We start from the raw sequence: 12,972 nt of genomic DNA, 5'->3' as shown, positions 1-12,972 counted from the left end.
AAAGAAAGAAAGAAAGAAAGAAAGAAAGAAAGAAAGAAAGAAAGAAAGAAAGAAAGAAAGAAAGAAAGAAAGAAAGAAAGAAAGAAAGAAAGAAAGAAAGAAAGAAAGGAGAGAGAGAAAGAAGGGAGAGAAAGGAAGGAAGGAAGGAAGGAAGGAAGGAGGCACTACTCTTGAATCATTGGGTATAAAGGGGTATAAAGTGGTATATTTAGAGACCAAGAAGCAAACCCCCTACAACATGTATGTCATGATGGGGAGGCACCAGCTAGACCTGGGACAGTAAAAGTTCTGGCTACAAAGGTAACATGATGGATATTTTCTCCAACAAGCTAGAACTTCCAGAACAAAATAAGGATCAGATTTCAAAGTGGTCTCTTTGGGAAGCCACCCTTCAATTGCAGTGCTATAGGTCAGCAAGCCTTTATTAAGCACCTACTATGTGCACAAAACACTGGAGATAAGGAAGACCAAGACAGCCCCTGGCCTCAGGGAATGTCCAGTAAAATGGGGGAGACAGCATGCAAACAACTGCGTACATCCAAAGCACCCATAGGTACGTGGGAGGTGATCACAGAGGAAAGCCCCTCAGCAGTGGGGTTCTTGGAATTCCTTTGGGGAACTGCCTGCAGAGCTGGTCTATGAGTCAAACTGGATGGTGAGCATCCATATTTGATAGCTGTTAGACATTAAAGAGAGACTCTGCAAACCTGTAAGCCCGAATTCTCCTCCTCCTCCAGGAAATGGCCCCATCTCCAAAACCCAACCAAGAAATAACCAGATGTTACCACATCACCTCCCTTTTGGGGGCACCATAGACATGCACTGGCCTGTGGACCCCTTGCCTGTATGGAAGGCCCCCACCGTGGTGTACTACACTAGGAGTAGCCAGCTGAGAGACCTTCCTTTAAGCATCTTGGAGACTCAGTTTCCTCATCTGTAAAATGAAGAGTTTGAACCATTTTATGGAATTCAATCCTGCATGCATTCAGGAAGCTCCTACTTTGGGGCTGGTACCAGTAATATAAAGATAAGGCAGTTCCTGCCCTCCAGAAGCTTATATTCTAGGGGCAGCAGGGTGGTTCGGTGGCTAGAGAGCCAGACTTGGAGTCAGGAGGTTGTGGGTTTAAGTTTAAGTTTAACCCTCAGACACTTCCTAGCTGTGTGACCCTGGACAAGTCACTTAACTCCCATTGCCTGGCCCTTCCCCCTCTTCTGCCCCGGAACCGATACACAGTATGGAGTCTAAGACAAAAACAAGAAGCAGCAGCAGCTTCCATTCTAGTAAGCAGACCCAACATCTGCAGAACTCAGTAGAGTTTAAAGAAATCTGAGGCCAAAGTGGGTCTTTGCACATCTTTGAGTAGGGGAATGGCCTGTGCCTCCGGGAAGTGGTTCTGGCATGTATGTGGAGGATGCCCTGGAGAAGAGAGAACATGGAAGCTGGGCAAGATGCAATGAGAGCCTGGATTATGATCTCGAGCCCTAATAGTCTGGGATTCTTAGAAGGGAAACTCATTTTTGACCATTTCCTTTACCATTTGTTGTTTACGATCATGTAAAGTGGGTCTCCATCAGTTAAAGCCCATTTCTAAAGCCCACCTATAGCCAAAAAGCAAGCCACCTATTTGCCAGGATCTTACAAGCCAGGACCGTGTTCTCCTTTGCCTTCTTGGGTGCTGGCCCTTCCACTGACTGGCCCTTTCCAGAATGTGAGGCAGGGATGGATGTCAGGCTTCAGAGAAGGGCTTCTGCCAGCAATCTCTGCTCCTCTGTCTTTGGCAAGCGTAGAGGTTTTCCTGAAACTCTCCCCAGCAAAAAGAACCAGCGAAACAGCAGTGGAAGGAGCCCTCGTACTTGTACTGTCCAGCCCAGCCCTGAAAGCAGAGTTTCCTCCACTGGCTCCCTGTTTCTTCCAGCATCTATTCAGAAACATCCTTGCCCAGGTGTCAGCATCTTCCACTTGCAGCAGCTCTCGTGGGTAGCCAGTTTTTCCTTCCATGGAGCCAACGTTGGGCTCTCTGCCGTGGCCATCCATCATTCCCAGGTCTGGCCATTGAGGACGACCAGAACAAGCCGGACCTCTCCCCGGCAGGACAGCCTCTGACATATTCAGACAGCGATCCCCTTCCATCCCCTTCCTCAGAAGGAGTATCCCTGATTTCTAAAACCCAAATCCTTCTACAGCATGGGCCAGTCTCCCTCCTCGGACTGCCGGCCATCCCTGCTATGCTTGGACCAGAAGGAGATGGAGCTTCTTTTAAAATGGGGGCAGGGGAGAGGGAGATGGCGTGAGGGGACCGGGCCGTTGTGACAAATGAACCAGGGAAACAGAAGAGCAGCAAAGATGGGTCAGCCGCGTGGCAAGAACGTGGCCCACGTCACGCCTCCCTCCCCGGCTCTAACCATGGAGTCACCTGTAGAGAAGATGCTCACCCCACCCGAAAGCGCTCCCTAAACGCTAAAGCTCTTTCTCTCTCGTGCTAAGAGGGGAGGCAGCAGGCTCTGGCTGTACTCCTGGGACCCCCGAAGCCGCTTCATAAATGTTGGTGGGAATGAATAGTGTGGGGTCTCCTCCGGAAAGACGGCTCAGCCTTTCTCTTCCTCTGGGCTCTGTTGAACACAGAATTGCTTTGGGTTTTAAATGTCCTCATTCTCTTGTATTCAGGTTAATAAATGAGTCCAATTAGATGAGTAAATTAGCGATTCCAAATTGCCAGGGTCTTGTTGTGGGGCTCTGAGAAATGCCATCTGAAAGGGCGCTGCCCCGTGGCATTTGTTTAAGAGCTCCGTGTACCAAGCCGTGGCCTACTTAGGGAAAATGTCCCAAACTAGGCAGATTGTCGGGGAATAAGTTTGTGCAGAGAGCCGGAGGCGGTCCCAGGCCCAGCCTGGATTCTAGCAGTGCTTCCCAGCCTGGCGGCCTGGGAGAGGTGTGACCAGGCGGAGCCCGTCTGCTGCTTCTGAAATGGGGGATCCCTTTTAGGAAAGAAAGAGGGAAACCGGAGAGAGTCCAGAGGGCAGCCGGAACAACGGAGGGCCTGGAAGTCCTCCTCATGGCCTCCTTGGGAGGAGCAGGAGCCGCTTGGCTTAGAGAAGACTAAGAAGGGGCTGTGAATACTCAGATTCGTGTATCTCAATCAATCAATGATTATTCCTGAAGCACCTCCTCTGAGCCAAGCACTGGCCTAGGTCCTAGGGGGGGAGCTTGTCCCAGAGGGGGATGGAACTGCCTTGGAGAGTGGCCTTGGGGCCAAGCCAGGGTGACCATTTTAGAGGATTCTGAGGCAGCTCTCTGGGCTCCCCCCCTCCACTGGGGCTATCCCTGGCAGGGGTGGGCTGGCTCGGATGGCCTCCTAGTCTCTGTTCCAATGCGGAGAGCTACATTCTGGGGCCCATCGCAAGGCTAGAATGGATGGCCTGCCGGGGTGATCCCCCCACGAGGGAGGGCACGGAGGCCGGGGGTGGCGCAGAAAAAAGCAGAGCCCCGACCCCAGGCCCAGGGAAGGAAAAGGGCTTCGCTCAGGCCACCAGAGGTTTGGACAGGCTCTTCTGAACCTCTCGTTAATGCGGGTGACTGGGCCGCTCCATAATGGCGCCGGGAGCTGACGTCGGGGCCCCCGGGGCAGCCCCCCAACGCTGGGCAGCCTCACAGCCGGGGGTGGGTTTGGCGAGGCCGCTCTCTGCCCCCCCCCCAGTCATTCTTGTTCCCGTTTATTCCGCGGGGCTCCTCAGCGTCTTCTTTTACGCTGTTTATGATAGTTATGATGGCCGCGTGCGGAGGTCAGCCCGACGCACTGACGTGGAACTGAGCCGGCACCTTCCCTCAGGCCCAGTGAGCCGTGGCTCCATCCTCCTGAAGCTCTCCTGGGCTGGCCCCGCCCTGTAGGAGAGGCAGGAGAAGGCCCGGGGCCGTTGTGGTGGGGGAAGGGAGCCGAGAAGGACTCCGTAAAACGTGGGGTGGGACTCGATCGCCTGGGAGGCCCCTCCGCCTCCCCCATCCTGGAGAACTGGTGCCTCCGCTTCCCTCTCCGTAAACAGGCCGGGAATGTTGGCCAATGGCAGTACACGGAGCCAGCCTGGGGCAAACACTTCCCACAATGGCCCCGCCCCCGCCTTGTCCTTCGGGGTCTCCCGCTGCTCGCTGCCCGCCTCCTCCAAGGCCTCACCCACAGCTCAGGAAAGCCTTCACACTGGAGTATGAGAGAGGGATGGCCTAAATGGGGGTGCAGCCCTGACAGCCTCCATCCTTTGGGGGGCCTCTCAGAAGGGCGCCCCTCAATGCGCAAAGTAAATATCCCGAGACGTGCCGGGGCCAAAATAGCTTTAAAAATCCGTTCAGGGACTCCAGAGCGCGAGCGTGGCTTGGACTAAAGAGAAAAGGCCCTCCTGGGATGGCGGCCCTGCTGGGAAGGACCCTGAGGGCGGCTCTCCTGCGGGGCGGGGACGGGGAGAGCCTTCCCAGGGACTGGCCCAAAGCCTTTGCCTGACCCTCGGGCTCCGCAGGGGCCCCGCTGGCCCAGGAGGAGAGCCGGGGCAGGCGGCGGCGTCAGGCGGTCCCTTCACTGTCTGTCTGTCCCCTTCTCTCTCCCGTCTCAGGCAGTGAATACGACGAGGAGGAAATAGACTACGAGGAGTCGGACAGCGACGAGTCCTGGACCACGGAGAGCGCCATCAGCTCGGAGGCCATCCTCAGCTCCATGTGCATGAACGGAGGCGACGAGAAGCCCTTCGCCTGCCCCGTCCCCGGATGCAAAAAACGATACAAGGTAAGAGGCTGCCCCCCAGCTAGGGCCCCGCGTGGGCATCGGCTTCGGCCTTCGGGCTTCCGGTCAGGCTGGGCACTACCCGGGAGCATCGTGACTCCCATCAGGCTTAGCGTCAGTCTATCAGCTGCTCCTGGGCCAGCGTTGGGCATTCCCGGCGTGCAGGCTCCCTCCCCGTCTGGTCTGGCCCTTGCAGACTTCGAGGGCTGTCCAAGTGCTGAGGATGCCTCCGATCAGGAAAGTGGAAAGCTGGAAGGAATTTCATTTAATACAACCCTCTGGTCTTACAGATGAGAGATGAGTGACTGGCCCAGGGTCACACCACCAATTCAATGAGTGGCTATCCTGACCGCATCCTATGACCTCCGGGCAAGTAGGAAGCCCCATGGTGCACAGAGCCCCGGGGCTGGGAGTCAAGAAGACCCGAGTTCAAATCCAGACTCGGATATTTCCTACCTGTGTGACCCTGGGAGAGTCACTTCACCTGTGCCTGTTTCCTCCCCTGTCCAATGAGGATCCTCTCAGGGTTGTGATGAGAATTTATAAAGCGTTTGGTGCCCAGACGAAGTACTTCATGACATCCGTCCCTTATTTCCTCCTTCCTGGGTCCCTCATGCTCTGCCAAGCAGTGGGCAGCAGCCTCCCGCGGGGTCCTCCATCCTTGGATGGACCGCGCGTGGTCCCGGATGGGAGTCATTTGTCTTTTCATCGGCGTTACTGCACACGTTTTTCGGGGTTCCTGCACTCTCCCAGAGGAAGGGCCGCCCCAGGACGATCCACCCAACTCTGGCGCTCCTTGAATGATGGAAACTCAACTGTGGTTCATTTCCCCAAATCCACGTCTTTCCGAATGGAGAAGGGCGGGCGGGCGTCTGTCTGGAGAACAATCCCGTCAGCCTCTCTCTCGGCCAGACGCCTCCCCGGCGGGGGAGAATGTTGTCCCCTTTGAGGCTCGGGGGTCCCGGCTCCCTCCTGAGGAGGCAGAGGAGCGGGTGGCCTCTTTTCTTCCCAGGACTTCCCGGTCCTCCCCTTGACCCGCGTAGGGGCAGCCGGGTCTTCTCTGGCACTTTTTATCTCTGCCAGTGGCTGCCGGCGCAGGTTCTTCGCTCACCAGGAGCGTCTCCAGAAACAAATTTGCAGAGTTTTCCACGAAGCTTTAGCAGCTGTTTAAAACCCAACTGTGGAAACGGAGAACTAAAACACAAAACCCAGAAAGGAGCCTGGGGGGGGGAGGAGGGCCGCTAATCCATCAGCCCTGGGGCAGACCGCCAGGGTGCGGAGACCCCCGTCTGAGGGACCCTCCGGATAAAGCCGGGAAACCCAGGCTAGGACTTTTTAGAGCTGCCGAGCGCACCCGGATCAGCGCAGCTACCGCAGAGAAGGTCGGACCCATCCTTTTGCTGCCCTTCTCTGGCCATGGAGAGGCTGGGGTAGACTCGTCATGGAGGCTTTATTTAGGATGTAGAGATGGAAGCCATCTGGTCCAGCCCCTTCGTTTTACAGATAGGGAAGCTGAGGCTCAGGGTCCCTTTCCGTATTTAGCTATTCATACTGAGTAGGTCCGTTGAACATTCCCAGTCAAGGCTTTGACCTTTGCAGAAGGATCCTATTAGTCACGAGCTGTCGGTGGTCTCAGCATCTCCCTTGGGGTCTATTCAGAAGGTCTCTTTCGGGGGAGGGCCAGCGTGTTCTCCCTAAAATACTCTTTAAAGCTGCCCCTCCGGACTTCCGAAATGCCGATAGTGGGGCCTCCAAAGCTGGTCTAGAGGTCGTGGTTGGGATTTACTTTAATGAAGGTTTGGTTGGAAAGAGAAAAGCAGCAAAATAAATTACTTGAAATAGTGAGGGGAGACGAAAAGGCGTGCAATGAGATTCCCAAAACCAAACTGGGAAGCCGAGGAGGATCCGAGGAGGATCGGGGTTAAATCCGAGGCTCTGCTACTCCCAGCCCGATCATTTCCCTTCTCCAGGTCTCGAGTTTTCTCATCTGCAAAATGGAGGGAGTCCACTGGATGGGCCCAACTCGAGTTCCCATAAATCAGCCTCCGGACAAGAGACGTATTTTCAAGCATGAAATGGTCAGGCTGATGTTTCCAGGAAAGCCGATAGATGGGTTTGACTGAGTTTTCCTCCCAAATTCAGCAAGCTCACACCAGATACACTCAAAAAATGTTTACATTCACTACGGAAAAGGGCCGAAGAGCGCTCAGCCACCCCAACAAGAGTCTCCTTTTGGGGGGCACAGGGGGCTTCGTTTTCACAGGGCACTACATTCTTGTGGCTTAAGACATTCGTGGTTCCGAGGCTTCTGGGCTCATTAGGAGGAAAGGCACCCACGGAGGTGGAGTTTCGTTCCTCCCCATCCGAGGAATGCTTCGTTTGTCTTCCTTACTAGTTTTCTCTTTTTCATCAAGGTGTGAGTGGTGCTGGGCCCAGCCTGAGGTGGGACTGGATTTTTAATGACCCGTCTCAGGAAACAAAGAGGGAGAACATTCTCTAACTCTGCTCCCCTGAAGGGGGCCCAACATGAAGGACTTGATAGGTATTTTTTGGGCGGATGGATGGATCAATGGAAGCCGGACAGCTTGAAGGCTTGAAGAGTTTGAGCTGAGGGAGCTCTCCTACGACTAGGAGGTCTTGCAGTCTGTCTCTGAGCAGCAGAACGTTTGGTCACCAAATCTCAGACTAGGAAGCCATCGTAGAGGCCACGTCATCCAGCCTGTACCTAAACGGAGATCCTCTACATCACAGCTGACACCACGTGGTCAGGGAACTTCTGGAGAAGCCCAAGAGATGGGGAAAGCTGAGACAGCTGGTAGGAAGCTCTTTCTCTTGGGCAGGAGGCCCCCGAAGAGAGCACACAGCCTTCATGCTGGGGTCTTCTCCAGGCTCTGCTGGCCATGCTAAGGATCCCTTCCACCTGCCTCCAAGCTTCCATCTTCACCCAGCGCTCCTTCTCCAGAGCCTTCTCCACCTCCATCCTTACCAACAGGGGCTTCTTCAGCTGGCCCACCCCACACGGCCACCTCCTGCCCTCTGAGGATCTCGCCTTCACCTGCTTCCACCCTCCAGGAGGCGGACCTCACAGGGCACTTTCAGCCATAAAGTTGGTTCCTGAGCGGTCTAACAACCTGACTCCCCTAACAAACCTCTCCTGCCGCTGCCCCGCTGCCTGCCCTCCCTGACTAGCATATATTCCTCCTCTCTGACAGTCTCCAGGCTGATTCTGAAACCCCTGACGCCACTGACCAAACCCTGCTCTCCATCCCCAGCTGTCCACTGCCTAGTCCTACCCTTGGCTCCCCAGCATCGTGTTGGAGGTCGGTGCGCCCCTCCCCCTGGGCTCCGGAATGCCTACTTCATCCTAAACTCTGTCCCTTCATCTCCTGGCCCTCCTCGAGACCCGGGATGCCTAATGATGCCGGGTGCACTTTGACACATTGCCTCTGCTAGACTGGCCCCCTCTACCATCATCATTCAACTTCGCTCCTTAAAAGTGGCTCAAACCAAACATAACCCAGCCCAGACCGTAGCTGTTAGCCAAGGACCCCCAGGATCCCGTATCCCCTTTCTTGCTCACAGCATACTGTCACAAGCGTTCTCTCCACATCAACTCCTCTCATGCCAGGGGACTTCAACCAGCACATTAACACTCCCTTAACTACCATCTTCAATCAGTCCATCTTTCTCTTTGCCCTACAATGCCCAAAGTTGTTCATTTCCTTCTAGCCCTGTTTGTTCCCCCCAAAGTGGGCTCCATTTTTTCAGCCAAGAGAATTTGTGTACCTTACAGGCCCCCAAGAAACTGCAGCCTTTCCTTCCCATCACCCATCACTCTTCAATTGTCACCCATGGCCTTGCCAAGACCCACAAGGGATTCATCTCCATCCATCTTCTGTGGCAGTGCTGTCTGTCATCCACCCTCATCTCCAAACTCTTCCCCACCTTCTCCATTGCCCATAAACATACCCATGGCTCTCCTTTGGAAAAAAACAAAACAAAAACTACCTGTTTTTCTCTCTTCCCCTTCTTGACTAAGCTTGAGAAAGCCATCCATACCTTCATTCCCTCGGCTTTCTCTCCCCTTTTAAACACTTTGCCCTTTGCAAGATGGAAAGCAGTTCAGGGCACTTACACCCTGATGGCAACAGTGTCGACACCCAGAAGAGAACAATCCCCAGGACATGGCGGGTTGCTGAAGCCACCCCCGAAGCTCTGGGTAAAACAGGACAGGGATTGTCCCCTTCTCCCTCCATTATCATTTGGAGAATCTACATTCACCTGGCAGAGTGGGATTTTCTAATGCTTTTTTATGCTGGAATAAGCTTTAACCAAATGAATTTCAGTTGGGTCGGATTAATAAGTTGGGAAAGACCTTGGTGACAGCTTGTTGGAGACACAGAGCCTGCTGTGATTCCTCATCCCCCGGGGCATGTCATGGGGAATTAGGTGGAAACCCTGAAATCCCTTTCCATTCATTGAAATAAAAATGCCATAGAAGGAATACTGGACTTTAGAATGTTGAGGGATGGGGTTGGAGAACAAGCAGGAATGGAAAGGATGATGAAAATATTGGCCTCTCGGCAAAACTTAATACCTGGACTGTATAGGAAACTGCAGGCAAGAAAGTGGCCCCCAGAAACTTATCTATTTTACTGCTATCTTGCTTATCCGTCACATTCATTCCTTCCCCCTCCCCCCACCAAGGGAGGCAGCCTTTGAGACAAAATCAGAGGGAAAAAACCATTCCACAAAACAACAGGCTAAGAAATGGGCCACGTCCATGGTTTCCCACTTCCCATCTCCTGTTTTATTTCATTCCAAAGGCCACAAACGAGTGGGAGGCGGCCACCTAGCTGTCCCCTCCTAGGACACTGGCATTGCCACGGAGGGGGCCCGTGGATTTTTAATCACACACCCTGGGGAAGCATCTCTTCTCCATGGGACCATGGGAAGCACACACTGGCTCTTCCTGTATTCACCGATGTCTTTGCTCACGAGAGAATTCCAAGGGCAGTTAGGCTGCAGAGGGGGAGGCGAGCACACTTGATACTCTTCCAATTTTGTGGAGTTACATGGCTTTGAGGAGAAAAGTGGGTCACCCTGGGGAGTTACGATGCTTTGCAAGGATCAAGGGGAAATAGGCCTCCTGGTCCCCTCGTCAGCCCACAATGGAGCCAAACAAGGACTGAGTGTCGAGTGGTCACTTGTAGCCGCCGGTCCAGGGTCAGAGCCCCGTGGAGGGCTCTTTCCACCAGGGTGTCAGATTCTTTGCTGATCAGCTTTTACCTCCTCTGAAAAATGATGGGGTTGGGCCTAGGCTGAGAGGTGTCTAAGAGCGGGCTTCGCCGCCACCAGGCTGCCCCCCAGGCCTGCCTGTCTGATCCTTTCTCTCTCCCCTGCAGAACGTCAACGGCATCAAGTACCACGCCAAGAACGGCCACAGAACGCAGATCCGCGTGCGCAAACCCTTCAAATGCCGTTGCGGGAAGAGTTACAAGACCGCTCAGGGCCTGCGGCACCACACAATCAACTTCCACCCCCCCGTGTCTGCGGAGATCATCAGGAAGATGCAGCAATAACCCGCTGGTCCTAACTGTGCCAAGAAATCCTCACCAGCAGTTGCTGATTTTGAAAACAGCCACCTTTTGTCAAGGGGAGCTTCAGCCACCCTTTAAAAGAAGAGTTAAATGCATGCTTTACATTTTTTTCTGTAATTTTGGAATGTTATCTTTGTAGAGTTCATGATTTTGTACATTTGCACATGTAATCCACCATACCCACCATTTTCATTACTTTGATATAAGGTGCTAAAACAGAAAAAAGCTCTAGGCTCTTCAGAATATCTTCCCCAAAACAAAATAAAACCGAGGGCATGTGGCATCCAGGTTCCATCGTACCGCGGTGTTGCCAACTGGGGGGAGGGGGGGCCCTGGCACAAGATGATTCCAAGATCGTGAGTGAAGTTTCCCAACACATTAACTCACACGTGTGCAAAACCAAAACATCACCCCTGTCGTCAAGCTGGTTAACATGCCTTACGGAGGGGAGCTCGGACCCGTGGTGTCGGAGATATAAATAAGAATGTTTAACATAATATGCTAAAAATATTTTCATACTTAAATAACATACATAAAGAGGTGTGCTTTCTCTGTTTTCTATTTTCTTGCAAATCTTTTTTTCCCCTTTGAAATGCTGAAGATCTTGCCATGTGACTGAGCAAACAATCATTTTAATGTTAGAAATGACTTTTTATGAGGTGTATTCCATTCATCCATCCATCGAGTGCCTACTAAGTGCAAGGCATGGTGCTGGATGCTCGATTCATGCCCATCAGGTGTTTGAGGACCAAGATTCGGTGACGTTTCCCCCCTAAAATCTGTTTGGAAACACTCGGAAATACTTCAGGGCAAAATGTGTGTGTGAGACTTCGCTCCGCCTTCATCCTCGGATGGAGTCCTAAAGCACTTTGCAGTTCTCTATTGCCAACAGATTTCATGTTTTCTATGTTGCCAATTCCTGAAACTACTGCCCTGTCGTGCCTGTGGCTGCAAATAAAGACGAACGTTCTGGGCATGTTTCGAGGGGAGCCCTCCGGGCTGGCGTGGGAGCCGTTGGGGAGGGGTCTGCGTTCCCGTTGGAACTCTGTAGCTTTAGACATTGAGCCTTACTGACGACGAAGTGCTTCTTGCAGCGGGTGGTCACGGAGGGGGGACCGAGATGGCCCATCGTAGCATAACTTCTCTCGGGACCGTTCCCGAGCTCTTCCTCAGTCGCAGGACCATCATGCCTTGAGGGTTCTTTTCTCCCAAGTGCTATTCTTGAAACATGAGTTTACCAGTTGCCTAATTATGCAATAAAAATTGCTCGGAGACGGCCAACTTCCCACAAAACAAATTGGTAAGAAGCGAGTCGGGGCTGCCTGTGACAACGCGCTCCCCCTGTGGCCTGTGCCCGTGCCAGGAAAGGTCTTCGCCCAGCTGGGAAGCAGGTGGCCCGCCTTTTATTTTTCCCTTTCCAGGACACGTCCTAAACTTCGAAAGGATGACGACTATCTGTTAGCCAGATGTGGAAGCAGCTACTTTCATCCGCCTCGGAGCCTTCCGACGAGGGCTCTTCGAGGGTTCCTAAAGAGAACGTTCGTAAAGAGGTTTCCTCAGATCTCTGCAGGCGCGATCGGGGTTCCGAACACACAGTGCTATCATTTAGCTTTCGAAGGCGATCCAGCCTGAAAGGAGCCACTGGCTGGGCCCCCGCCACCGGGCCACGCTCCTCCGGCCCGAGCCTGAGGCTGGATCTTAGTTCAGCAGCCAAAAGTCATCAGATAAAATCATCATGCATGGAACTTCCTTTCAGCTATGAAATCAATTCCAGCTTCTATTTACCTATTCATTGTGACAGTATTACTAAGCAGGTAAGGACGGGACTATTTTGTTATACCGTGTATAGTGAATGTATTGTACTGTGTCTGTGAAAACTGTGCTTTAAATTATATTTTCATATGTTTTGTTGGGGGGAAAGAACATTAAGTTTGAAAGTGACAGGTTTGGGAGGAACTGAAGGTGCCGTACGGAAGAATTCCTGTTGAGAAAGCTGCTTACAAATGTAAATCAAATCACATTTAAAATAAACTGCCTCTGACCCAAAGCAAAAGTGGCTCTTCCTTTCACTCCGCACTTCACATGGCCAGATGTTGGGATTCTCCAGCACTACTGAGTCAGGTGCCAGTTGGATTCCTTCCAGTTACTAGATTTGGCCATTTTTTTACCTAAAATGTTGCACCAAATCAAAGACGTCCAGACAGACAGCAGGGCAAAAACTGTGTGACCCCAGATATGGGGGAAAAGCAATAAAGGTGATGCGAGTCATTGGCGCGCCCCAATGGCCGGGGCACACCCAATCCCCGGTGGCACCAGTACTGGGTGAGGACATTTTACTCATTGGGAGAACCAGAACCTTCCCTCGCAGCCTCTTGGGTCAGACAAGGATGCCGAGAGGGGCCTCACTAGCCTAACCCCGAGATTTCCAGGCCTTGTTCAGCGGCAGCAGGTCCTTCTCGGGCGGGTCTCGGGCAGATCTGCTCTGACTTTGGGTCTAGTCGCACCTCTGGGCCTGGGACTCGTCTCTAAATCTAGCACCAGGTAATATCTCAAATTCTTTCCGGCTCTATTTAGGATCCTATTTTTAGTACAGTCTGTGGTTTTATCTA

At 52.9% G+C, this 12,972-nt stretch overlaps 1 protein-coding gene across 1 annotated transcript in view; it reads left to right on the top strand.

Moving 5' to 3' along the window:
* The window catches only part of JAZF1 (JAZF zinc finger 1), a 33,292-nt gene extending 22,479 nt beyond the window's left edge, over positions 1 to 10,813 (top strand). The window contains exons 2-3 of the mRNA XM_044677483.1: positions 4,597 to 4,766; positions 10,169 to 10,813. Of these exons, the coding sequence (XP_044533418.1) occupies positions 4,597 to 4,766; positions 10,169 to 10,345 (347 nt within the window). The 3' untranslated portion in view covers positions 10,346 to 10,813. The remainder of the gene's footprint in view (positions 1 to 4,596; positions 4,767 to 10,168) is intronic.
* Positions 10,814 to 12,972: the final 2,159 nt, after the last annotated feature.

Source organism: Gracilinanus agilis, chromosome 5 (assembly GCF_016433145.1).
Source record: "Gracilinanus agilis isolate LMUSP501 chromosome 5, AgileGrace, whole genome shotgun sequence".
Lineage (NCBI taxonomy): Eukaryota > Metazoa > Chordata > Mammalia > Didelphimorphia > Didelphidae > Gracilinanus > Gracilinanus agilis.
This window is presented reverse-complemented; position numbering and strand designations above follow the sequence as displayed.